General features: G+C 43.4%; 1 protein-coding gene across 2 annotated transcripts in view; it reads right to left on the bottom strand.

Annotated features, from left to right (window-relative positions):
* The window catches only part of LOC139581143 (nuclear body protein SP140-like protein), a 31,346-nt gene extending 6,741 nt beyond the window's left edge, over positions 1–24,605 (bottom strand). Inside the window, exons 1-9 of one of the 2 annotated variants that reach the window (XM_071410609.1) lie at positions 24,021–24,605; positions 17,559–17,733; positions 17,099–17,326; positions 16,767–16,886; positions 11,984–12,117; positions 1,974–2,021; positions 1,360–1,408; positions 1,049–1,168; positions 183–322 (exon numbers count right to left, since the gene is read on the bottom strand). In XM_071410609.1, coding sequence (XP_071266710.1) covers positions 183–322; positions 1,049–1,168; positions 1,360–1,408; positions 1,974–2,021; positions 11,984–12,117; positions 16,767–16,886; positions 17,099–17,326; positions 17,559–17,733; positions 24,021–24,164 — 1,158 coding nt within the window. In that variant the 5' untranslated portion in view covers positions 24,165–24,605. The remainder of the gene's footprint in view (positions 1–182; positions 323–1,048; positions 1,169–1,359; positions 1,409–1,973; positions 2,022–11,983; positions 12,118–16,766; positions 16,887–17,098; positions 17,327–17,558; positions 17,734–24,020) is intronic. The other variant, XM_071410616.1, reaches the window with a different exon arrangement.
* Between the last annotated feature and the right edge of the window lie 814 nt (positions 24,606–25,419).

Below are 25,419 nucleotides of genomic sequence, written 5' to 3'. Positions count from 1 at the left end.
ACAGTAGTAGTACTAGTAAAACGTTTTTGAAGAAGGGAAATGTTTTCATCACAGGTCCTTAAAGACCTTGCAGACTATCTTAAACCATTCCTTGTACAGTAGGTTGGTAAGTGCCAAACACACATTTTTTCTCTCTCATCTCTCTTCATCTCTCTCTCTCTGTGTTCTCTTTCCATCTGTACCTCGATGAGGACGTTGAGTGGTTTCCCGTCCCACTGGATGTCTTTCTTCCAGGAAGGATCTTCCAGAGCTGACCGCCCCGTCACAAACTCCACCGGGGTCATCCAGCACAGCTCCGTACGGATGCTCTTTCCACTCGACCCTGTGTGGGAAAAAATATAGGGGCAGAAGGACAAGCTCAAATGAAACCCTATTATAACCCTAGTATAAATCCAATATGGAGCATTACAGCTGACCATAGTGACAAGGGGCTATGGTAAAATAACTTGTAGCGTATTATCGATAATAGCTAAAAGTGTGTCATTTACTTTACTTTATTACGTTTATTTTTGCAGGGACATTTTCAGTACAAGTGCCGGTTTTAGCCAGTCGGCAAACTTTCTACCGTAGTGCCTGGGCAGTACAGACAATGAGCACATACAGAACAGAGAGCAGCAACATATGACAACTAACACTTAGTATGCAGACAGGAAGAGCAATTCCACAATAAGCAATCAAACAAAAGACAGAAAATTAACAAACAATATCTACACACCTAACAAACTACAGACAGGTTGTGTGTTCCAGTTACGTGTGTCTGACGCCAATGAGTTCCAGACATGGGAAGCTCTCACAATGAAAGCCGTCTGACTGAAGGTGCTTTTCCTGAAGGGAACTATACAGTCACATCTCATGGCAGACCTTGTGGATCTTCTGAAATGGGTTTTCTGCTTGATAAAAGCACTAAGTGGGGGCAGTATTTGAGGTGCAGCCAGAGAAAGAGGGTTGCCAACATGTAAAAGTGTCTCCAGTACCTTCAATAGTTTCAAAGACATGGCGATAGCTATAGAATGTTGTTTATTAAACCTTCTGAGAATAAAATATGTACCTGATGCAAACCGATCCTTATGTAGCATTCCATTGATGGCTCCACAGGTGACTTTGAAGACTTCCTCTTTTTCCTGCTCAGCTTCTTCTTCCTCATCATCATCGTCATCCTCCTTAGATTCTGAAGTAAAGACAAACAAAGAGGTTTAGGGAAAGATGGTTTATTATATAAGTGTGAAGGGTCAGGCCTGTGTCACAAAACCTTATAACAACAAAAACACATAGTTAGAGAGACAACACCATCCCCTTTACCAGATAGTCATATCTAAAGGATTCAGAAAGATTCCATTGAGCTGTGATTAGTGCACATACCTGTGATTGAGCCCATTGATTGGTTGGAGGGAAACAGTGCTTTCTTGGCCTAGATAGGAGAAAAGGGACAGACCACTTTTACATATATCAGTTACAATAAACTCTTCTTTATCTAATATGGTAAGAACATGGACAAACAAAATGATCACTGGTCAAAGTATGATCACGCACAAGAAATATAAATTCATGCCCGTATAAACATCGCAATATCAACGGATAAGGCTAAGCTGTTGTCAAGTTTAGATGTCGCAATAAAACTGATTCATGACTAACAATCATAAACAACATGTACTCAGATGCTATGACGATGCAGCACTTTCTATGCATTTTCAATGGTCCCACATGTTCCTATGCCCAGTATGGTATAAGGTTGTACTTACAGAAGCTGAATTACCATGATGTGTTACCGTTTTATTCATTCATAAGGGACCTCCGAACAGTTATTCAGTTATTACAAAGTATTTTTTTTACATAGAATGATGTGGGTGAACTGTTATCTAGATATACAGTATGATGTGGATGTACTAAGCATTTGAGGGCATTTGTACAACTAAATAGTCAAAGTTTGACTGTTAATCCAGAGGATGTGGTACATTGAAAGTTTGGTCTCCTACCTGTGCACTCTTTCTTCTTTTAAAGTCTGGTGAAGTTAAATGACCTTCCTGAGGTTGGTGGGATGATGATGGGAGGGGGAGAGAAAGGGGGACAGACATTGCTTTTGAGTGTTGAGTGACTGAATGTAACATCCTGTGAAATAACTGTACAGTTTGTTTCTTTACAGAAAAACAAAAAGGGTATAATGTATAATGCTCATCGTTGTCTGCAGATAGGTCGTCGGGGGTGGGTGAGTGGGGTTAGCACTGTAGTAAACCCACAGAATCCACCCCCACCACCTAACCGTTTACGTGTGTCCAATGTCCAGTCTCTTGACAATAAGGTTGATGAAATCCGAGCACGGGTAACATTCCAGAGAGACATCAGGGATTGCAACGTGCTCTGCTTCACGGAAACATGGCTAACTCAAGAGACGCTAACGGAGTCGGTGCAGCCAGCTGGTTTCTTCACGCATCGCGCCGACAGAAACATACATCTTTCTGGTAAGAAGAGGGGCGGGGGGGTATGCCTTATGATTAACGAGACGTGGTGTGATCATCATAACAACACACAGGAACTCAAGTCATTCTGTTCACCTGATCTAGAACTCCTCACAATCAAATGTCGACCGCATTATCTACCAAGGGAATTCTCTTCGATCATAATCACAGCCGTATATATTCCCCCCCAAGCAGACACATCGATGGCCCTGAACGAACTTTATCTGACTCTTTGTAAACTGGAAACCACACACCCTGAGGCTGCATTCATCGTAGCTGGGGATTTTAACAAGGCTAATCTAAAAACAAAACTCCCTAAATTCTATCAGCATATCGATTGTGCTACCAGGGCTGGTAAAACCCTGGATCATTGTTATACTAACTTCCGCGACGCATATAAGGCCCTCCCCCGCCCTCCTTTCGGAAAAGCTGACCACGACTCCATTTTGTTGATTCCAGCCTACAAACAGAAACTAAAACAACAAGCTCCCGCGCTCAGGTCTGTTCAACGCTGGTCCGACCAATCTGATTCCACGCTTCAAGACTGCTTCGATCACACGGATTGGAATATGTTCCGCATTGCGTCCAACGACAACATTGACGAATATGCTGATTCGGTGAGCGAGTTCATTAGGAAGTGCATTGACGATGTCGTATCCACAGCAACGATTAAAACATTCCCAAACCAGAAACCGTGGATTGACGGCAGCATTCGCGTGAAACTGAAAGCGCGAACCACTGCTTTTAACCAGGGCAAGGTGACCGGAAACATGACCGAATACAAACAGTGTAGCTATTCTCTCCGCAAGGCAATCAAACAGGCTAAGTCCCAGTACAGAGACAAAATAGAGTCGCAATTCAACAGCTCAGACACAAGAGGTATGTGGCAGGGTCTACAGTCTATCACGGATTACAAAAAGAAAACCAGCCCCGTCGCGGACCAGGATGTCTTGCTCCCAGACAGGCTAAATAACTTTTTTGCCCGCTTTGAGGACAATACAGTGCCACTGACACGGCCCGCTACCAAAACCTGCGGGCTCTCCTTCACTGCAGCCGAGGTGAGTAAAACATTTAAACGTGTTAACCCTCGCAAAGCTGCAGGCCCAGACGGCATTCCCAGCCGCGTCCTCAGAGCATGCGCAGACCAGCTGGCTGGTGTGTTTACGGACATATTCAATCAATCCTTATCCCAGTCTGCTGTTCCCACATGCTTCAAGAGGGCCACCATTGTTCCTGTTCCCAAGAAAGCTAAGGTAACTGAGCTAAACGACTACCGCCCCGTAGCACTCACTTCCGTCATCATGAAGTGCTTTGAGAGACTAGTCAAGGACCATATCACCTCCACCCTACCGGACACCCTAGACCCACTCCAATTTGCTTACCGACCCAATAGGTCCACAGACGACGCAATCGCAACCACACTGCACACTGCCCTAACCCATCTGGACAAGAGGAATACCTATGTGAGAATGCTGTTCATCGATTACAGCTCAGCATTTAACACCATAGTACCCTCCAAACTCGTCATCAAGCTCGAGACCCTGGGTCTCGACCCCGCCCTGTGCAACTGGGTCCTGGACTTCCTGACGGGCCGCCCCCAGGTGGTGAGGGTAGGTAACAACATCTCCACCCCGCTGATCCTCAACACTGGGGCCCCACAAGGGTGCGTTCTGAGCCCTCTCCTGTACTCCCTGTTCACCCACGACTGCGTGGCCATGCACGCCTCCAACTCAATCATCAAGTTTGCGGATGACACTACAGTGGTAGGCTTGATTACCAACAACGACGAGACGGCCTACAGGGAGGAGGTGAGGGCCCTCGGAGTGTGGTGTCAGGAAAATAACCTCACACTCAACGTCAACAAAACAAAGGAGATGATTGTGGACTTCAGGAAACAGCAGAGGGAGCACCCCCCTATCCACATCGACGGGTCAGTAGTGGAGAAGGTGGAAAGTTTTAAGTTCCTCGGTGTACACATCACGGACAAACTGAATTGGTCCACCCACACAGACAGCGTTGTGAAGAAGGCGCAGCAGCGCCTCTTCAACCTCAGGAGGCTGAAGAAATTCTACAGATGCACAATCGAGAGCATCCTGTCGGGCTGTATCACCGCCTGGTACGGCAACTGCTCCGCCCACAACCGTAAGGCTCTCCAGAGGGTAGTGAGGTCTGCAGAACGCATCACCGGGGGCAAACTACCTGCCCTCCAGGACACCTACACCACCCGATGTCACAGGAAGGCCATAAAGATCATCAAGGACAACAACCACCCGAGCCACTGCCTGTTCACCCCGCTATCATCCAGAAGGCGAGGTCAGTACAGGTGCATCAAAGCAGGGACCGAGAGACTGAAAAACAGCTTCTATCTCAAGGCCATCAGACTGTTAAACAGCCACCACTAACATTTAGCGGCCGCTGCCAACATACTGACTCAACTCCAGCCACTTTAAAAATGGGAATTGATGGAAATTACGTAAAAATGTACCACTAGCCACTTTAAACAATGCCACTTAATATAATGTTTACATAGTCTACATTACCCATCTCATATGTATATGTATATACTGTACTCTATATCATCTACTGCATCTTGCCATCTTTATGTAATACATGTACCACTAGCCACTTTAAAACCTGTTGAGGCCAGGGGTTCCGCTAGCGGAACTCCTCCCACATTCCACTGAAAAGGCAGAGCGGCAAATTCAAAAAAAACATTTTTTAAAAATATTTAACTTTCACACATTAACAAGTCCAATACAGCATATGAAAGGCAGACATCTTGTGAATCTAACCAACATGTCCGATTTTTAAAATGTTTTACAGGGAAGACAAAATATGTAAATCTATTAGCTAACCACCTTAGCAAAAGACACCACTTTCTAACACCAACGTCCATCACCAGCTATCACTAATTCGACCAAATGAAGATATATATATAGCCACTAACCAAGAAACAACTTCATAAGATGACAGTCTGATAACATATTTATTGTATAGCATTTTTTTTTTTTGAAAAATGTGTATATTTATGGTATAAATCATAAATTACATTTCAGCTACAATCAGAAAGCAGCCATAACATTTACAGACACCAACATCAAATACCTAATTACTCCTCATAAAACATTTCTGAGAAATACATACTGTGCAGCAATTGAAAAACAGGATTCTTGTGATTCCAGACAATATTTCCGATTTATTAAATGTTTTACATCGAAAACTAAATGTAGCGCTAAATTAGCATAGCCACGCCAGACAGACACACTTGGGCGCGCGCGACCAGTTGACATGCACGACAGATATATGAAATAACATTATAAATTTGGTCTTACTTTGGCTGATCTTTCATCAGAATGTTGATCAAGTTGTCCTTAGTCCAGAAGAGTCGTTCAATCCATTCAGAATGGCAACTTTCCATCTTCATTTAGCAGGGGTACTCGTCGAGTGGCACGGAACTCTCCAACGTAAACAAAGTAAACATTACGGAACACGGCAAAACTCCCGAAAAAATTCAAATAATCTGATTAAACTATATTGAAAAAACATACATTACGATGACATGGTCTCATTTATCAAATCAAATCCGAGCTGGAGATAGTTCACATCCGAAACGGCAGCAAAACAAAACATGATATCTCTCCCAAGTCGCACGCTTCTGACTTCCTGAAATTGACGGTCACGTCAAAGAAATAGGTCTTATTTCACGTCAAAACAAGATAAACGCATGATTTCTCCTCTGACGTCCTCTAGACACCCAGAGGAAGGCGTACGAGGTGTGTTTCGGGTCATAAGTGGCATGACCATGTATAGGCAGAGCGTTGAAGCGAGCATAAACATCTTGCATTTTACTTCCTGGTCGGGGAAAGTGCTGCCAAAGGACTTGTGTTCCACTCAGAGAAAAAATTAAAACGGTTTTAGAAACTTGAGACTCTTTTCTATCCAATACTATTAACAATATGCATATTGTAAGAGCAGAAATTGATTAAAAGGCCGTTTGAAAATTTGCGCATATTTTCCAGTTTTTCCAATTCGCCCCCTATAGCCCAAACAGGTTTTAAACTATGCCACTTTATGTTTACATACCCTACAGTACTCATCTCATATGTATATACCGTACTCTATACCATCTACTGCATCTTGCCTATGCCGTTCTGTACCATCACTCATTCATATATCTTTATGTACATATTCTTTATCCCTTTACACTTGTGTGTATAAGGTAGTAGTTGTGGAATTGTTAGGTTAGATTACTTGTTGTTATTACTGCATTGTCGGAACTAGAAGCACAAGCATTTCGCTACACTCGCATTAACATCTGCTAACCATGTGTATGTGACTAATAAAATTTGATTTGATTTGATTTGGTGGAGGTGGATGCTGCTTTCAACCTGCTTTCATCTGTGAAGAGCACAGGGCGCCAGTGGCGAATTTGCCAATCTTGGTGTTCTCTGGCAAATGCCAAACGTCCTGCACGGTGTTGGGCTGTAAGCACAACCCCCACCTGTGGACGTCGGGCCCTCATACCACCCTCATGGAGTCTGTTTCTGACCGTTTGAGCAGACATGCACATTTGTGGCCTGCTGGAGGTCATTTTGCAGGGCTCTGGCAGTGCTCCTCCTGCTCCTCCTTGCACAAAAGCGGAGGTAGCGGTCCTGCTGCTGGGTTGTTGCCCTCCTACAGCCTCCTCCACGTCTCCTGATGTACTGGCCTGTCTCCTGGTAGCGCCTCCATGCTCTGGACACTACGCTGACAGACACAGCAAACCTTCTTGCCACAGCTCGCATTGATGTGCCATCCTGGATGAGCTGCACTACCTGAGCCATTTGTGTGGGTTGTAGACTCCGTCTCATGCTACCACTAGAGTGAAAGCACCGCCAGCATTCAAAAGTGACCAAAACATCAGCCAGGAAGCATAGGAACTGAGAAGTGGTCTGTGGTCACCACCTGCAGAACCACTCCTTTATTGGGGGTGTCTTGCTAATTGCCACCTGTTGTCTATTCCATTTGCACAACAGCATGTGAAATTTATTGTCAATCAGTGTTGTTTCCTAAGTGGACAGTTTGATTTCACAGACGAGTGATTGACTTGGAGTTACATTGTGTTGTTTAAGTGTTCCCTTAATTTTTTTGAGTAGTGTATTTGTATAGCTTCACGTTTCGTTTGTTAATTTTGTTGTTTTTTGTTCGGTGTTCATTTATTAAAAGGAATATGTACGCCTACCACGCTGCACCTTGGTCCATTCCTTACGACGATCGTGACACATTTAACGACCAAAAAATTGAAAGCTGTGCCATGCAGGTCGCAAAATAGTTAGGAAAAGATTTTCGATGTGCCGATGAACTGATACACAAAACAACACTGGGTTAAAACGTTTCAGTTTTTCCATTCAATTATTATACTAAATTCTTGCAACCAGTAGAATGTTACGTATATGAGGGATACAACCAATCCCAGTTCTGCAGATTTTGCTGCGAAGAGATAGATAGCCTAGAGGTTAAGAGCCCTTTTTGATGTGCCCGTGAGCAAGGCACTTAACCCTAATTGCTCCTGTAAATCACTCTGAATTAGAGCATCAGTTAAATGACGTAAATGTAGGAATGGCTGAAGAATTACAACATTTACCTGGAACTAACTCTGCAAATAGCACTGCTGGGAGACTTGAAAAGCCATAGTCAATTGATCAATAATATTATAATAATTTTAGGTACAATTTGAATCTTTAATTTACCATCTTTAGAAACTATGAGAATAGAAAGGTTCAGAACTTTTGTGAAACATTACAGCACGGTTGAAAAATGTATGGAAATTAGAGATAGATGGAAGGGGTTGAGGGTAGCTGAAGTGTCGGACTAAAAACGAATAAAAAATAGAAGTAATGTAAATTACACTGTGTCCGTAAAATGTATATAGTATGTATAAGCTGAAAGTATAAGCCTAAGTATTGTTGTCCATTATTTTACTCCAACTAGGGGAGGGGTGGAAGGATTAGGGTAAAATGATAAAGGAAACAAATATAATATATATATATATATATATACAGTGGGGAGAACAAGTATTTGATACACTGCCGATTTTGCAGGTTTTCCTACTTACAAAGCATGTAGAGGTCTGTAATTTTTATCATAGGTACACTTCAACTGTGAGAGACGGAATCTAAAACAAAAATCCAGAAAATCACATTGTATGATTTTTAAGTAATTAATTTGCATTTTATTGCATGACATAAGTATTTGATCACCTACCAACCAGTAAGAATTCCGGCTCTCACAGACCTGTTCGTTCTTCTTTAAGAAGCCCTCCTGTTCTCCAATCATTAGCTGTATTAACTGCACCTGTTTGAACTCGTTATCTGTATAAAAGACACCTGTCCACACACTCAATCAAACAGACTCCAACCGCTCCACAATGGCCAAGACCAGAGAGCTGTGTAAGGACATCAGGGCTAAAATTGTAGACCTGCACAAGGCTGGGATGGGCTACAGGACAATAGGCAAGCAGCTTGGTGAGAAGGCAACAACTGTTGGCGCAATTATTAGAAAATGGAAGAAGTTCAAGATGACGGTCAATCACCCTCGGCCTGGGGCTCCATGCAAGATCTCACCTCGTGGGGCATCAATGATCATGAGGAAGGTGAGGGATCAGCCCAGAACTACACGGCAGGACCTGGTCAATGACCTGAAGAGAGCTGGGACCACAGTCTCAAAGAAAACCATTAGTAACACACTACGCCGTCATGGATTAAAATCCTGCAGCGCACGCAAGGTCCCCCTGCTCAAGCCATCGCATGTCCAGTCCCGTCTGAAGTTTGCCAATGACCATCTGGATGATCCAGAGGAGGAATGGGAGAAGGTCATGTGGTCTGATGAGACAAAAATAAAGCTTTTTGGTCTAAACTCCACTCTCCGTGTTTGGAGGAAGAAGAAGGATGAGTACAACCCCAAGAACACCATCCCAACCGTGAAGCATGGAGGTGGAAACATCATTCTTTGGGGATGCTTTTCTGCAAAGGGGACAGGACGACTGCACCGTATTGAGGGGAGGATGGATGGGGCCATGTATCGCGAGATCTTGGCCAACAACCTCCTTCCCTCAGTAAGAGCATTGAAGATGGGTCGTGGCTGGGTCTTCCAGCATGACAATGACCCGAAACACACAGCCAGGGCAACTAAGGAGTGGCTCCGTAAGAAGCATCTCAAGGTCCTGGAGTGGCCTAGCCAGTCTCCAGAGATGAACCCAATAGAAAATCTTTGGAGGGAGCTGAAAGTCCGTATTGCCCAGCGACAGCCCCGAAACCTGAAGGATCTGGAGAAGGTCTGTATGGAGGAGTGGGCCAAAATCTCTGCTGCAGTGTGTGCAAACCTGGTAAAGAACTACAGGAAACGTATGATCTCTGTAATTGCAAACAATAGTTTCTGTACCAAATATTAAGTTCTGCTTCTCTGATGTATCAAATACTTATGTCATGCAATAAAATGCAAATTAATTACTTAAAAATCATACAATGTGATTTTCTGGATTTTTGTTTTAGATTCCGTCTCTCACAGTTGAAGTGTACCTATGATAAAAATTACAGACCTCTACATGCTTTGTAAGTAGGAAAACCTGCAAAATCGGCAGTGTATCAAATACTTGTTCTCCCCACTGTATATATATATATATATATATATACACACAGTGAGGGAAAAAAGTATTTGATCCCCTGCTGATTTTGTACGTTTGCCCACTGACAAAGAAATGATCAGTCTATAATTTTAATGGTAGATTTATTTGAACAGTGAGAGACAGAATAACAAAAAAATCATGAAGAACGCATGTAAACATTTTTATCAATTGATTTGCATTTTAATGAGGGAAATAAGTATTTGACCCCCTCTCAATCAGAAAGATTTCTGGCTCCCAGGTGTCCTTTATACAGGTAACGAGCTGAGATTAGGAGCACACTCTTAAAGGGAGTGCTCCTAATCTCAGTTTGTTACCTGTATAAAAGACACCTGTCCACAGAAGATATAAATCAATCAGATTCCAAACTCTCCACCATGGCCAAGACCAAAGAGCTCTCCAAGGATGTCAGGGACAAGATTGTAGACCTACACAAGGCTGGAATGGGCTACAAGACCATCGCCAAGCAGCTTGGTGAGGTGACAACAGTTGGTGCGATTTTTTTGGGCCTCTGACACTGCCTGGTATAGAGGTCCTGGATGGCAGGGAGCTTGGCCCCAGTGATGTACTGCGCCATACGCACTACCCCCTGTAGCGCCTTGCTGTTGGATGCCAAGCAGTTGCCATACCAAGCGATGATGCAGCCAGTCAAGATGGTCTCAATGGTGCAGCTGTATAACTTTTTGAGGATCTGAGGGCCCCTGCCAAATCTTTTCAGCCTCCTCAGGGGGAAGAGGCGTTTTTGTGCACTCTTCATGACTGTGTTGGTGTGTTTAGACCATGATAGATCCTTAGTGATGTGGACACCGAGGAACTTGAAGCTCAGGACCGGCTCCACTACAGCCCTGTTGATGTGAATGGGGGTGTGCTCGGCCCTCCGTTTCCTGTAGTCCACGATCAGTTATTTTGTGTTGCTGACGTTGAAGGAGAGGTTGTTGTCCTAGCACTACACTGCCAGGTCTCTGACCTCCTCCCGTTAGGTTCTCAACGTCGTCGGTGATCAGGCCTACAACCGTCATGTCGTCGGCAAACTTAATGATGGTGTTGGAGTCGCGCGTTGCCACGCAGTCGTAGGTAAACAGGGAGTACAGGAGGGGACTAAGCACACACCCCTTACGTTCCCTGGTCTTGAGGGTCAGCGTGGCAGATGTGTTGTTGCCTACCCTCACCACCTGGGTGCGTCCGTCAGGAAGTCCAACATCCAGTTGCAGAGTGAGGTGTTCGGTCCCAGGGCACTTAGCTTAGTGATGAGCTTCGAGGGTACTATGGTGCTGAACTCTGAGCTGTAGTCAATGAATAGCATTCTCAAGTAGGTGTTCCTTTTGTCCAAGTGGGAAAGAGCAGTGTGGAGTGCAATAGAGATTGTGTCATCTGTGGATGACGGGTCAGGGAGAGGTTGAAAATGTCCGTGAAGACACTTGCCAGCTGGTCAGTGCATGCTCTGAGTGCGCATCCTGGTAATCCATCTGGCCCTGCAGCCTTGTGAATGTTAACTTGTTTAAAGGTCTTACAATGACTCCATCTTGTAATTAGATATGAAGATAAAAAGAGTCAGCCCTCATTTCAACCCAAGACCTTGGTGTTTCTCCTAAATTTGAAAAGAGTGTTGTAAGATATACCGGTGCTGAGAAATACACACAATAGTAAAATTTGTGACAACCAACGGCAGTCTCCCCTATATGATATTGTATATGATACAGACCTTTTTATATATATCCCTGAGTGTAGTGTATGGAAACATTGTCCAAATGACATAGGCCTGATTAGAGTAGGAAAAGTGACTAAGCTGGTCAACCTTTCTGTGCTATCACGTCTGGTTGAATTGTGTTTTTAAATGGTCAAATAAATTAAATCAAAATATATGCTGTACCTGGATCAGTTTTCCCAGAGTGGTGTTTCTACAGCGGATACTGTACTTCCAGTTCTTACTGCTCTTCTTCCCCCCAAACTCCTCAAAGCCACTTGGGATGAACCATCGACCCTGGACCACAATGCACCTCTCCCCTGGGACAAACCAATGAGGAAGTCAGACATCAACCAGCAAATCTGAACCACAATGCACCTCTCCCCTGGGACAAACCAATGAGGAAGTCAGACATCATACACACCACCACAAATTAAAACCATGCAAAGTCAAATAGACCATTGTACACATGTGCCGGACTGTGATTGAAACCTGGGTTTCCTGCAGAGAACATTTATTGTAAGTGCTGATGGGTAAAAAATAAAAGCTATCCTTGAAGCCTTTAGTCATAAGTCACACATAGTCGACATATATTTAGGACACCTCATGAGCTGTCGTAACCAGTTACATTTACATTTAAGTCATTTAGCAGACGCTCTTATCCAGAGCGACTTACAAATTGGTGCATTCACCTTATGATATCCAGTGGAACAACCACTTTACAATAGTGCATCTAACTCTTTTAAGGGGGAGGGGGGGGTTAGAAGGATTACTTTATCCTATCCTAGGTATTCCTTAAAGAGGTGGGGTTTCAGGTGTCTCCGGAAGGTGGTGATTGACTCCGCTGACCTGGCGTCGTGAGGGAGTTTGTTCCACCATTGGGGTGCCAGAGCAGCGAACAGTTTTGACTGGGCTGAGCGGGAACTGTACTTCCTCAGAGGTAGGGAGGCGAGCAGGCCAGAGGTGGATGAACGCAGTGCCCTTGTTTGGGTGTAGGGCCTGATCAGAGCCTGAAGGTACGGAGGTGCCGTTCCCCTCACAGCTCCGTAGGCAAGCACCATGGTCTTGTAGCGGATGCGAGCTTCAACTGGAAGCCAGTGGAGAGAGCGGAGGAGCGGGGTGACGTGAGAGAACTTGGGAAGTTTGAACACCAGACGGGCTGCGGCGTTCTGGATGAGTTGTAGGGGTTTAATGGCACAGGCAGGGAGCCCAGCCAACAGCGAGTTGCAGTAATCCAGACGGGAGATGACAAGTGCCTGGATTAGGACCTGCGCCGCTTCCTGTGTGAGGCAGGGTCGTACTCTGCGAATGTTGTAGAGCATGAACCTACAGGAACGGGTCACCGCCTTGATGTGAGTTGAGAACGACAGGGTGTTGTCCAGGATCACGCCAAGGTTCTTAGCACTCTGGGAGGAGGACACAATGGAGTTGTCAACCGTGATGGCGAGATCATGGAACGGGCAGTCCTTCCCCGGGAGGAAGAGCAGCTCCGTCTTGCCGAGGTTCAGCTTGAGGTGGTGATCCGTCATCCACACTGATATGTCTGCCAGACATGCAGATGCGATTCGCCACCTGGTTATCAGAGGGGGGAAAGGAGAAGATTAATTGTGTGTCGTCTGCATAGCAATGATAGGAGAGACCATGTGAGGATATGACAGAGCCAAGTGACTTGGTGTATAGCGAGAATAGGAGAGGGCCTAGAACAGAGCCCTGGGGGACACCAGTGGTGAGAGCACGTGGTGCGGAGACAGATTCTCGCCACGCCACCTGGTAGGAGCGACCTGTCAGGTAGGACGCAATCCAAGCGTGGGCCGCGCCGGAGATGCCCAGCTCGGAGAGGGTGGAGAGGAGGATCTTATGGTTCACAGTATCAAAGGCAGCCGATAGGTCTAGAAGGATGAGAGCAGAGGAGAGAGAGTTAGCTTTAGCAGTGCGGAGCGCCTCCGTGACACAGAGAAGAGCAGTCTCAGTTGAATGACTAGTCTTGAAACCTGACTGATTTGGATCAAGAAGGTAATTCTGAGAGAGATAGCAGGAGAGCTGGCCAAGGACGGCACGTTCAAGAGTTTTGGAGAGAAAAGAAAGAAGGGATACTGGTCTGTAGTTGTTGACATCGGAGGGATCGAGTGTAGGTTTTTTCAGAAGGGGTGCAACTCTCGCTCTCTTGAAGACGGAAGGGACGTAGCCAGCGGTCAAGGATGAGTTGATGAGCGAGGTGAGGTAAGGGAGAAGGTCTCCGGAAATGGTCTGGAGAAGAGAGGAGGGGATAGGGTCAAGCGGGCAGGTTGTTGGGCGGCCGGCCGTCACAAGACGCGAGATTTCATCTGGAGAGAGAGGGGAGAAAGAGGTCAAAGCACAGGGTAGGGCAGTGTGAGCAGAACCAGCGGTGTCGTTTGACTTAGCAAACGAGGATCGGATGTCGTCGACCTTCTTTTCAAAATGGTTGACGAAGTCATCTGCAGAGAGGGAGGAGGGGGAGGAGGATTCAGGAGGGAGGAGAAGGTGGCAAAGAGCTTCCTAGGGTTAGAGGCAGATGCTTGGAATTTAGAGTGGTAGAAAGTGGCTTTAGCGGCAGAGACAGAAGAGGAGAATGTAGAGAGGAGGGAGTGAAAGGATGCCAGGTCCGCAGGGAGGCGAGTTTTCCTCCATTTCCGCTCGGCTGCCCGGAGCCCTGTTCTGTGAGCTCGCAGTGAGTCGTCGAGCCACGGAGCAGGAGGGGAGGACCGAGCCGGCCTGGAGGATAGGGGACATAGAGAGTCAAAGGATGCAGAAAGGGAGGAGAGGAGGGTTGAGGAGGCAGAATCAGGAGATAGGTTGGAGAAGGTTTGAGCAGAGGGAAGAGATGATAGGATGGAAGAGGAGAGAGTAGCGGGGGAGAGAGAGCGAAGGTTGGGACGGCGCGATACCATCCGAGTAGGGGCAGTGTGGGAAGTGTTGGATGAGAGCGAGAGGGAAAAGGATACAAGGTAGTGGTCGGAGACTTGGAGGGGAGTTGCAATGAGATTAGTGGAAGAACAGCATCTAGTAAAGATGAGGTCAAGCGTATTGCCTGCCTTGTGAGTAGGGGGGGAAGGTGAGAGGGTGAGGTCAAAAGAGGAGAGGAGTGGAAAGAAGGAGGCACAGAGGAATGAGTCAAAGGTAGACGTGGGGAGGTTAAAGTCACCCAGAACTGTGAGAGGTGAGCCATCCTCAGGAAAGGAACTTATCAGGGCGTCAAGCTCATTGATGAACTCTCCAAGGGAACCTGGAGGGCGATAAATGATAAGGATGTTAAGCTTGAAAGGGCTGGTAACTGTGACAGCATGGAATTCAAAGGAGGCGATAAACAGATGGGTCAGGGGAGAAAGAGAGAATGTCCACTTGGGAGAGATGAGGATCCCAGTGCCACCACCCCGCTGACCAGAAGCTCTCGGGGTGTGCGAGAACACGTGGGCAGACGAGGAGAGAGCAGTAGGAGTAGCAGTGTTATCAGTGGTAATCCATGTTTCCGTCAGTGCCAAGAAGTCGAGGGACTGGAGGGACGCATAGGCTGAGATGAACTCTGCCTTGTTGGCCGCAGATCGGCAGTTCCAGAGGCTGCCGGAGACCTGGAACTCCACGTGGGTCGTGCGCGCTGGGACCACCAGGTTAGCGTAGCAGCGGCCACGGGGTGTGAAGCTAAGAGTTACAAGCGGGTGTCTTGATAATAGAAAAATGCAGCGAGTCAGTGGTTCCTGCACCACATGCAATTACTTTGGAGTGGTTAAAATAATCTTTTGATATTTCTATATGATTAATCCATAAATGATCTAGACCTAATTGTAACAGTATCTCTTGAGCTTTCGGCAATGATTTCAAGAGGCCTATTTCACAATTATATGCCTACATTTTTATTTTGATTCTTTATTTCCCTACATCATGTTATTTCAGTTATCCAACATCACTTTGCTAAAAATACATGTTAAAATTGGGCATGCCTATAAATTGGGCAATTGACGGCATCTGGGCTTACGCTGACTTTGTGTTCAATGAAAATGATAGACCTTTCAAACGTTGTATGTAACGTTGTATGCAACATTATCTGCAAGTGACTTGATGCCTCCTGTGGCAAAGAGATTCAGAGTTGTTAAATGGGAGTGACAAGTGTGTTGAAATAAAGGTAATCTTGTAAAAAATTCCACTTTAAACAACCATCAGAATTAAAGAAAAATATGCATGCCAACATATTAGAGTAGGCAACAGTGGGGGCTGCTGAAGGGAGGACGGCTCATAATAATGGCTGAATGGCACGAATGGAATGGCATCAGATGGAAACCATGCGTTTGATATATTTGATTCCATTCCACTCCAGCCATCACCACGAGCCAGTTCTCCCCAACTAAGGTGCCACCGACCTCCTGTGGTTGGCAAAGTGATCGTGCCAGGTGAAAATAATATTAAACTTTTTATCATTGCAACATTTGATGTAGGCTACAGTCACATTCACCATGGTTGCGTGTTACCTATAGAGTTTACAGCTGGTAATGCCTCATCGCGATTGGTTATTCCCCATAATTTGCAACAATGTCAATGAGCCTCATCACGATCTTTCCTTTGCGGTAGCTCAAAATGTCGTGATTACCCGCTGAGATAAACTTTTATGAGTTGATTTTACTCCTGGGTCAGAGTTTGTCTGATCAGTGTCTTAACATCATCCTAAAACCAACTCTGGGCTGGGAGTTTTTGTTTAAGTCTTAAAAACTGTCGTAAAAAAATTCCTAGGACCTTTTCTGAGATGTTTGTGGATACGGGCCCTGGTTTTGAGGAGTTTTTAAAGGGGCAATCAGCAATTTGAACAATAACAAACCATTCGTTAAAAGCTCAGGGATGGTGATAGAAAAAAAGAGCTATGGAGGCAAGGACTGACCATCCATGCAGGCAAGGATATTCAGCCAAAACACATCCACCATTACACACAAACACATCACATAAAGTCCTTGTTATGACCTACCTTTGGCCAGCTTGTCCCTGTTGAGCGTGCCTTCTTTGTCCCCACAGGTGACTGGGAGATGGGTCTTGTAGATGGGCCAGGTCCAGATGTCAGCTTTCTCCTTCTTACTGAAAGGAGAAGCTGCATGGGGACACGTTGGGGACAGTCATTAAGATGTGACTTGAAATAACAAATATATTTCACCCCCCCAAAAAAACAAACCTACTACCTACGCTATGAATTCAGGAGTCAATATTTACTCAAGAAAATGTCTGTTTGAAGTTAGAGGTCCTTTAGACTTCCCTACTCAAGGCCTCCTCTTTCCCCCAGGGAACACGAAGCCTGGAACTCACAGTATTTGGGCCTCTGAACTTTCCTCTTCTGACTGGGGTTGGACTGGGTGGACGTGCTGGGCTGCTCCTCCGCACTCTCACTTCTCTTTTTCTGGTTCCTCTTTTTCCTTTGTGTCTCCTTTTCCTCCTCGTCTTCCTCTTCTCCTTCCACTGAACCCTTCTTCTTCTTATCCTCCTCCTCTTCCTTCTCCACCTTCTCTGGCAGTTTCTCATAAAATGTGAACGACCCTACAAGGGATTGGAGGCAAAATTGAGCCAACCATGCAACCTAATTCATGTACACCTAATAAAAAATTATTATTATTACAAATTAGACAGGGCTTTGAACCTCAACTTCAAAGAATCCACCATTGTGACTACATTTATACTATACTAGGAGTTAGAATTATATATAGATATTAACCTATCCATACAAATGCCATAATAATACAATAATAAGAGTGAAGACTCCAGAACTGACCTTCCAGCAGGCGTTTTCGTAGCAGGCGTAACGTGGGGTACTGCAGCAGGAGGTGGTCCCTGAACACACAGTTCCAGAACACCTTGATGCTGTCGGGCCTCTCTGCCTCCACCCAGTCCAACACCTGGTACACACCCTTCTCCCTCACCTCCTTACTCCTACACTGAATCAGCTTCTGCAGGAGGGGTCAAATACAACACCATGGTCCAATTTGTGGGGGTTAACAATTTGTGGCTGGAGTAGAGTGCTAGATTTGATTCTCTAGAAGCAACTGCCATCCCAATCCCAGTTCCTTTTTACAGACAGAAATTCATGGACACACGTCAGGCATTACTAATCAATGATCATCAACTCCAAAGTCCACTCTTACAATAACATTCAAAGACCTGTTATTTATATTGTAGTAATAGGACAGTGAATGGTCTTAGTGTACACAGAACACTCTTACAATTAGTGTTGACCCGATGAACCCTGGAGATCCTCAAGGAACCCCTAGCAGTCAAGCCGGGAAATGGTTACAATCGTTTATCCCATCGTTTTTTTTTAAACACTTAAAATAAGGGATGTGTTTCATGTAGGCTTACCCTGGCGTGATGTTTTGATAACCGTGTAAATCTCTCTAGGACAAGGTGACTTTTATCAATATATTCGCCTGTATTTACCCCCCCATAAATGAAACGCTAATTAGCTACTAATGTAGTTATCATAAAGAACCACAAATGCCATGATGATCTGGACGAGACTGCTGAATCGAGGCAAAGGTAAGAATCTCTGGATTAACTATCTAATGTTAGCTAAATGTAGTCATGAATAAATTATCTACATTTCTTTAAATGGACAATTCTGTGAAGTGTATTGTGCAAGTTTAAAATTGACAATACCTGTTAGCAAAGGTGTCAGCTAGAAATGACATGCAGGAGCTTGCAAGGATTTGTAGTCTTGCAGGATGTCTACTTTGATGCTAATTAGAACTTTTGAATCTGAGTGTAAATAGAGCCAAATATATTGATAAAAGTCACCTTCTCCGTGAGAGATTTACAGCAGTCCTCCAGAGGAATTAATGGAATTACTATACAGTAATACAGTATTTCAGGACAAAATGAAATGTATTTAAGTATTTTTTGTTGTAGTGGCCACAGTAACATTAATACTCAAAAACCAAATAGTTTAAGGAAAATGGTTTTATATTTATCTTATGTTTAGCTCACATAAACTCGTCAAAAATGTATGTATTTTTTACAATGGAAGAATACCAAGATGGCTGCACGGTGGCTTCAATACAGCACCCACTTTGTCATCCAGAGTTTATACACATCATTGACCTTTACACAGGGGTTCCTCAAAGACCCTCGATGCCCCTTTTCAGAGCGGTTCCTCAAGGAACCTTTTTCAACCGGAAAGGTTCCGCTAGTGTGGCAACCCAAAAGGTTCTTCTAGGAACATTTACTCGCAAAATAGGAAGAAGAATTTTACCAAAGAATTCTGTATTCTAAAAATATTTTTGTTACAAGGTTGGATCAGGGTTTTATTCGGTAGAGTAGAGTAAAGTAGAGTACCACAGTACAGTACAGTAAGGTGTACAGTAGAGTTTAAATCAGTAGAGTACAGTATAGTACAGTTTAGTTCAGTAGAGTATATTAGAGTAAATTATTCAACAATACATTATACTGAACTATACTCTACTGTGCTGTACTCTAATGTACTGAACTATACTTGTTTTATTTACTGTACTGTGCTCTACTGTATTGTACTGTACTCTACTGTATTGTACTGCACTCCCCTGCATTGTACTGTCCAGTCCGGACCGGACAAAATCTGAACCAATTATATACATTTATGTTTGGGACAAATATAGTCCGGACCAAATATGAACCAATCATACACATCTGTGTTTGGGCTAAATCAAGGCCGGTCGGGACAGTACCAAATCTGAACCAAACATAGACGTCTATGATTGGTTCACATTTGGTCCAAACATCTACGTCTGTGGATGTTGAAATCAAGGCCGCTCCAGACCACACCAAAAAAAAGACATAAAAAAAAAAGAAGTCCGGACAAGAATAAAAAAAGACATCGACATTGGTTCGTGCTTAGTGGGATTTAATTTATCGCTGCTTGATTAACCCATTTTTCCCCAGACATGCCACTATGCAAAACTTATGCCATTAGTAACCCTAACATGTAATCCATATTGCTTTTTATATTTTATATTGAAAACCATGTAAAAAGTATGTTTTAATCTCAGTCACAATTGTGACTGATGGGAACATGCAGTGCTCTGACTATAATAAAATTAAAACACATTTACCCCTACGCCTAAGCCGCAATATCTATATACAGTGCATTTGGAAAGTATTCAGACCCCTTGACCCCCACATTTTGTTACGTTACAGCCTTATTCTAAAATGTATTACATTTTTGTTTTCCCCTCATCAATCTACACACAATAGCCCATAATGACAAAAACATTTTTTAGACATAAAAAAATTAAATATCACATTTACATAAATATTCAGAGCCTTTACTCAGTACTTTGTTGAAGCACCTTTGGCAGCGATTACAGCCTTGAGTCTTCTTGGGTATGACGCTACAAGCTTGGCACACCTGTATTTGGGGAGTTTCTCCCATTCTTTTTTTGCAGATCCACTCAAGCTTTGTCAGGTTGGATGGGGAGCGTCGTTGCACAGCTATTTTCAGGTCTCTCCAGAGACATTTGATCAGGTTCAAGTCTGGGCTCTGGCTTGGCCACTCAAGGACATTCAGAAAATTGTCCTGAAGCCACTCCTACTTGTCTTGGCTGTGTGCTTAGGGTCGTTGTCCTGTTGGAAGATAAACCTTTGCCCCAGTCTGAGGTCCTGAGCACTCCGTTCCTCTTTCCCTCGATCCAGACTAGTCTCCCAGTCCCTGCTGCTGAAAAACATCCCCACAGAATGATGCTTCCACCACCATGCTTCACTGTAGTGATGGTGCCAGATTTCTTCCAGACGTGACGCTTGGCATTGTACTTCAGCCCACTTACCCACACACCTAAAACCAATTACTCACACACCCCAGCCCCATTAACCCGATGCCCTAACCCTAACACCCAGATAACAGAGCCGCCAGAACTCTAATTTTATGTGTTTCCTATATTTTTTCAGTTACCTGTATATCCAGCTATTCTCTGCACACCCCAACCCTGTTATTTGCATATCTTAGTCATGTGACCTTTGACCTGTATACACGTATCATTTCATAGATAAACCCATAGTACAGTGGTATAACACCAATTAGTTAACTAAGCCTGATTACTCATACACTGTAAAGCAGGTCTACCCCTGCACAGTAGGGCCGTAGCTACATACAGTTGAAGTAGGAAGATTACATACACTTAGGTTGGAGTCATTAATACTCGTTTTTCAACCACTCCACAAATTTCTTGTTAACAAACTATAGTTTTGGCAAGTTGGTTAGGACATCTACTTTGTGCATGACACAAGTAATTTTTCCAACAATTGTTTACAGATTATTTCACTTATAATTCACTGTATCAGAATTCCAGTGGGTCAGAAGTTTACATACACTAAGTTGAATGTGCATTTAAACAGCTTGGAAAATTCCAGAAAATTATGTCATGGCTTTAGAAGCTTCTGATAGGCTAATTTACATCATTTGAGTCAATTGGAGGTGTACCTGTGGATGTATGTTAAGGCCTACCTTCAAACTCAATGCTTCTTTGCTTGACATCATTGGAATATCAAAAGAAATCAGCCAAGACCTCAGAAAATAAATTGTAGACCTCCACAAGTCTGGTTCATCCTTGGGAGCAATTTCCAAACGCATGAAGGTACCACGTTCATCTGTACAAACAATAGTACGCAAGTATAAACACCATCGGACCACACAGCCGTCATAACTCTCAGCAAGGAGACGCGTTCTGTCTCCAAGAGATGAACGTACTTTGGTGCGAAAAGTGCAAATCAATCTCAGAACAACACCAAAGGACCTTGTGAAGATGCTGGCGGAAACAGGTACAAAAATATCTATATCCACAGTAAAACGAGTCCTATATCGACATAACCTGAAAGGCTGCTCAGCAAGGAAGAAGCCACTGCTCCAAAACTGCCATAAAAAGCCAGACTAAGGTTGCAACTGCACATGGGGACAAAGATCATACTTTTTGGAGAAATGTCCTCTGGTCTGATGAAACAAAAATAGAACTGTTTGGCAATAATGACCATCATTATGTTTGGAGGAAAAAGGGGGAGGCTTGCAAGCCAAAGAACACCATCCCAACCGTGAAGCACAGGGGTGGCAGCATCATGTTGTGGGAGTGCTTTGCTGCCGGAGGGACTGGTGCACTTCACAAAATAGATGGCATCATGAGGTAGGAAAATGATGTGGATATATTGAAGCAACATCTCAAGACATCAGTCAGGAAGTTGAAGCTTGGTCGCAAATGGGTCTTCCAAATGGAGAATGACCCCAAGCATACTTCCAAAGTTGTGTCAAAATGGCTTAAGGACAACAAAGTCAAGGTATTGGAGTGGCCATCACAAATCCCGGACCTCAATCCTACAGAAAATTTGTGGGCAGAACTGAAAAAGCGTGTGCGAGCAAGGAGGCCTACAAACCTGACTCAGTTACACCAGCTCTGTCAGGAGGAATGGGACAAAATTCACCCAACTTATTGTGGGAAGCTTGTGGAAGGTTACCTGAAAAGTTTGACCCAAGTTAAACAATTTAAAGGCAATGCTACCAAATACTAATTGAATGTATGTAAACTTCGGACCCACTGGGAATGTGATGAAAGAATTAAAAGCTGAAATAAGTAATTCTCTCTACTATTATTCTGACATGTCACATTCTTAAAATAAAGTGGTGATCCTAACTGAGCTAAGACAGGGAATACATGTCAGGAATTGTGAAAAACTGAGTTTAAATGTATTTGGCTAAGGTGTATGTAAACTTCCGACTTCAACTGTATGAGGACACAGAGGTATGAAATGTTTGTTTAGTGTCTCTTACACAATGGTAGACCTTATGTGAGTTTTGCTGAATAGTCACAAGGGTCCCTGGTTTATCAGAGTATTGGGACATAGCCACAGGTGTAAACCTGGTTCATATGGGTTTTAGTGCTGAGATATGCAGGTGTAGATGTTTTTTTCGAATAAAAAAAAAAATACTTTTTTTGGGGGGGGGACTCAGTCGGGGTCTCAACTTACTGTTGAGAGTTAGAATAGTAGAATACACAAGATGCAATTTCGAAACTTGGTTGTGCATCAGCAGATTTCCTCGTTATGTCACTCACTCAATTAGCCCATGTCACATAAATAGCTTTTAAAAATGCAAAAACTTCTCCCCACCACATGGGAAAATGTGTAGAATTGCAGGAAATTTGCTGTAAAACTGCAACAACAAAAAAGTTATGTTAAGAAAATGTATTTGTTTACCTTTTGTTAATAAAATACTTTTTCTGCTAACAGATCCCGCTGTACATATTCAATTATAGTTTTTAATCCCGGTGCTGAGTTAATGTGAGTTAACCTAACAAACACTTCTAATATAGTCCAGGCCCTGTTGTTGACTCATTTCCCAGCAATAATGCCTTGCATTACGCCTGGGAAGAAAACACTTAAATTGGCTCAACTTACCCCATGGTCATTGGCTCAATTTACCAGAAGGCAAACATTTATATATTAGCCCCCACAGCTACAAGGAAGCACTTTTATGCTAGGTTTAGGAACTCATATTGAAGCTTACAGAGACCCCGACTAATGTGATGTATAGAACAATCTTGTAATGATCTACTTTGGTTTAGATACAAGTATCATGATACCTCTAACACAATGAATGTATTTGACTTGGTGAAAATCTGTTTTTTTGGACATAACTTGCTTACCACTTTTTCCATTTGGTTTCTTCCTTCACAGACTTCCTCAGATGATGACCTCTTCCTAAATATTTGGTCAAATCTTGCACCAATCCCTTGTAATTACAGTAAAATACAAACCCTCACCTCAATAAATGTAATTCATTCATCCAATCATTCATTCATTTCAATGATGGTATCATTAACTTTTTTTTTTACAGTATAGACCTAACACAGTCAATTTTACAGTAATGTACTGTGTCATTACACAGTACTTGCTATGCTACTGTATTTATATTACAGTAGGTGTACTTTAATATTAAATACAGAATTTACTTGCCACCGAGCAGCCAATAAATCAAATTCATAACGACCCCTTCAAATTCATAACGACCCCTTTAAAGTAAACGCATTGAAAATTAAGGCACATATGTAAATTAGACCCTTAAACATTAAACAAAATATCTAAACATTTCAACAATTTATTTGTTTTTTAGCTTACAAAAGTAGGCTTACAAAAGTTGTTTTTCGGTATTGTGACCGATGGGATTAAATTGAACCTTTGAGTGGGCGGGTATGTCTGTCGAAATGTTGCGGTCTCTACTGCTCACCTTGTACATTTTCTCTGGAATGAAGTGGTGGTCTCGGAGCTGGTTAAGAAAGGTGTGTGGTTGCTCCATGCACGACATTTCTGTCCTACTACAGCGGAAAAATTGCAGTAACTGCTTATCTGTCAAAAAATCCAACGGGTCCATTGGCGCCGATCGCAAATGCAGTTCACCTCTTCAATTCAGTTTTCTTTGTTGAAAAAAAAAAGCTATATATTTACCATGTGACTGAATATTATTAACAGTTTAATAATTAACGAACCGGTTCAAATTGGGTTGCACATATAGATTCAGAAATTAAAGTATGATTGTAGGCTATTTACATTTCAATACAGGCCCAGGGTGGATAGATTCATTCAGACGATAGACGCGCAAAAGCATTCGAGACGAAAATAGTCTACATTCCAGTTTGGACGATGGACGCAATCAAAAAGTTTTCATCTGTAGGCCTACAACATGTTGTTATTGTTATTTTCGAAGATAAAATAGATCTCCCGCCAGCACGGAAGCCACTTCAAATTACTTTTAGAAAGTGAAAGTGCACATATGACTGTAGCGTACTGGCCACTCTGCCGCCCTAGGCGAGAGGACTACATTTCCGCCCCTTCCGAGAATAGTCCCAGTAAGCAAAATTACGTTAAAAAGACGTCTACAATACGTATTTTTCCAGACGTTTAAGTCAATTTCTGAAAGGTGAAAATAGTATTTTCCAGATGTTGAAATCAGGTTCATTTTCGGTTCTGATTGAAAGTTGAAAATACATAACTTGTAGACCTCTACGTTTGGGCCAAATCAAGACTGGCCCAGACCGGACAAAATCTGAACCAAACACAGACGCCTATGATTAGTTCAGATTTGGTCCAGAGTGGACCAAAAACCAACATCCGTGGATATGGAAATCAAGACCTGTCCAGATGGCACCAAAAAAGACATATGAGATGTCCAAAAGGCATCAGTGTTGGTCAATGCTGTGAACTTGATCTCCACTATAAAAATCATCTAGACAATATCTCACAATACGATTAGACTAACATTTAGTTTTTAACAGCGGAGATTTGTATAAACCTTACTATCTGTCTCTCTAAGATTTGCAACATTATTTCAATATTCAAATCCAATTTCCAACTGTCCAAATCAAAACCAAATCAAATCAAATGTTATTGGTCACATACACATGGTTAGCAGATGTTAATGCGAGTGTAGCGAAATGCTTGTGCTTCTAGTTCCAACAGTGCAGTAATATCTAACAAGTAATCTAACAATTCGCCCAACAACCAGCTAATACACACACATCTAAAGGGGTGAATGAGAATATTTACATATATACATTTGGATGAGCGATGGCCGAGAGGCAAGGCAAGGTGAAAAATACAATATATACATGTGATATGAGTAATGTAAG

The sequence above is a fragment of the Salvelinus alpinus genome, chromosome 1 (assembly GCF_045679555.1).
Source record: "Salvelinus alpinus chromosome 1, SLU_Salpinus.1, whole genome shotgun sequence".
NCBI classification, from domain to species: domain Eukaryota; kingdom Metazoa; phylum Chordata; class Actinopteri; order Salmoniformes; family Salmonidae; genus Salvelinus; species Salvelinus alpinus.
This window is presented reverse-complemented; position numbering and strand designations above follow the sequence as displayed.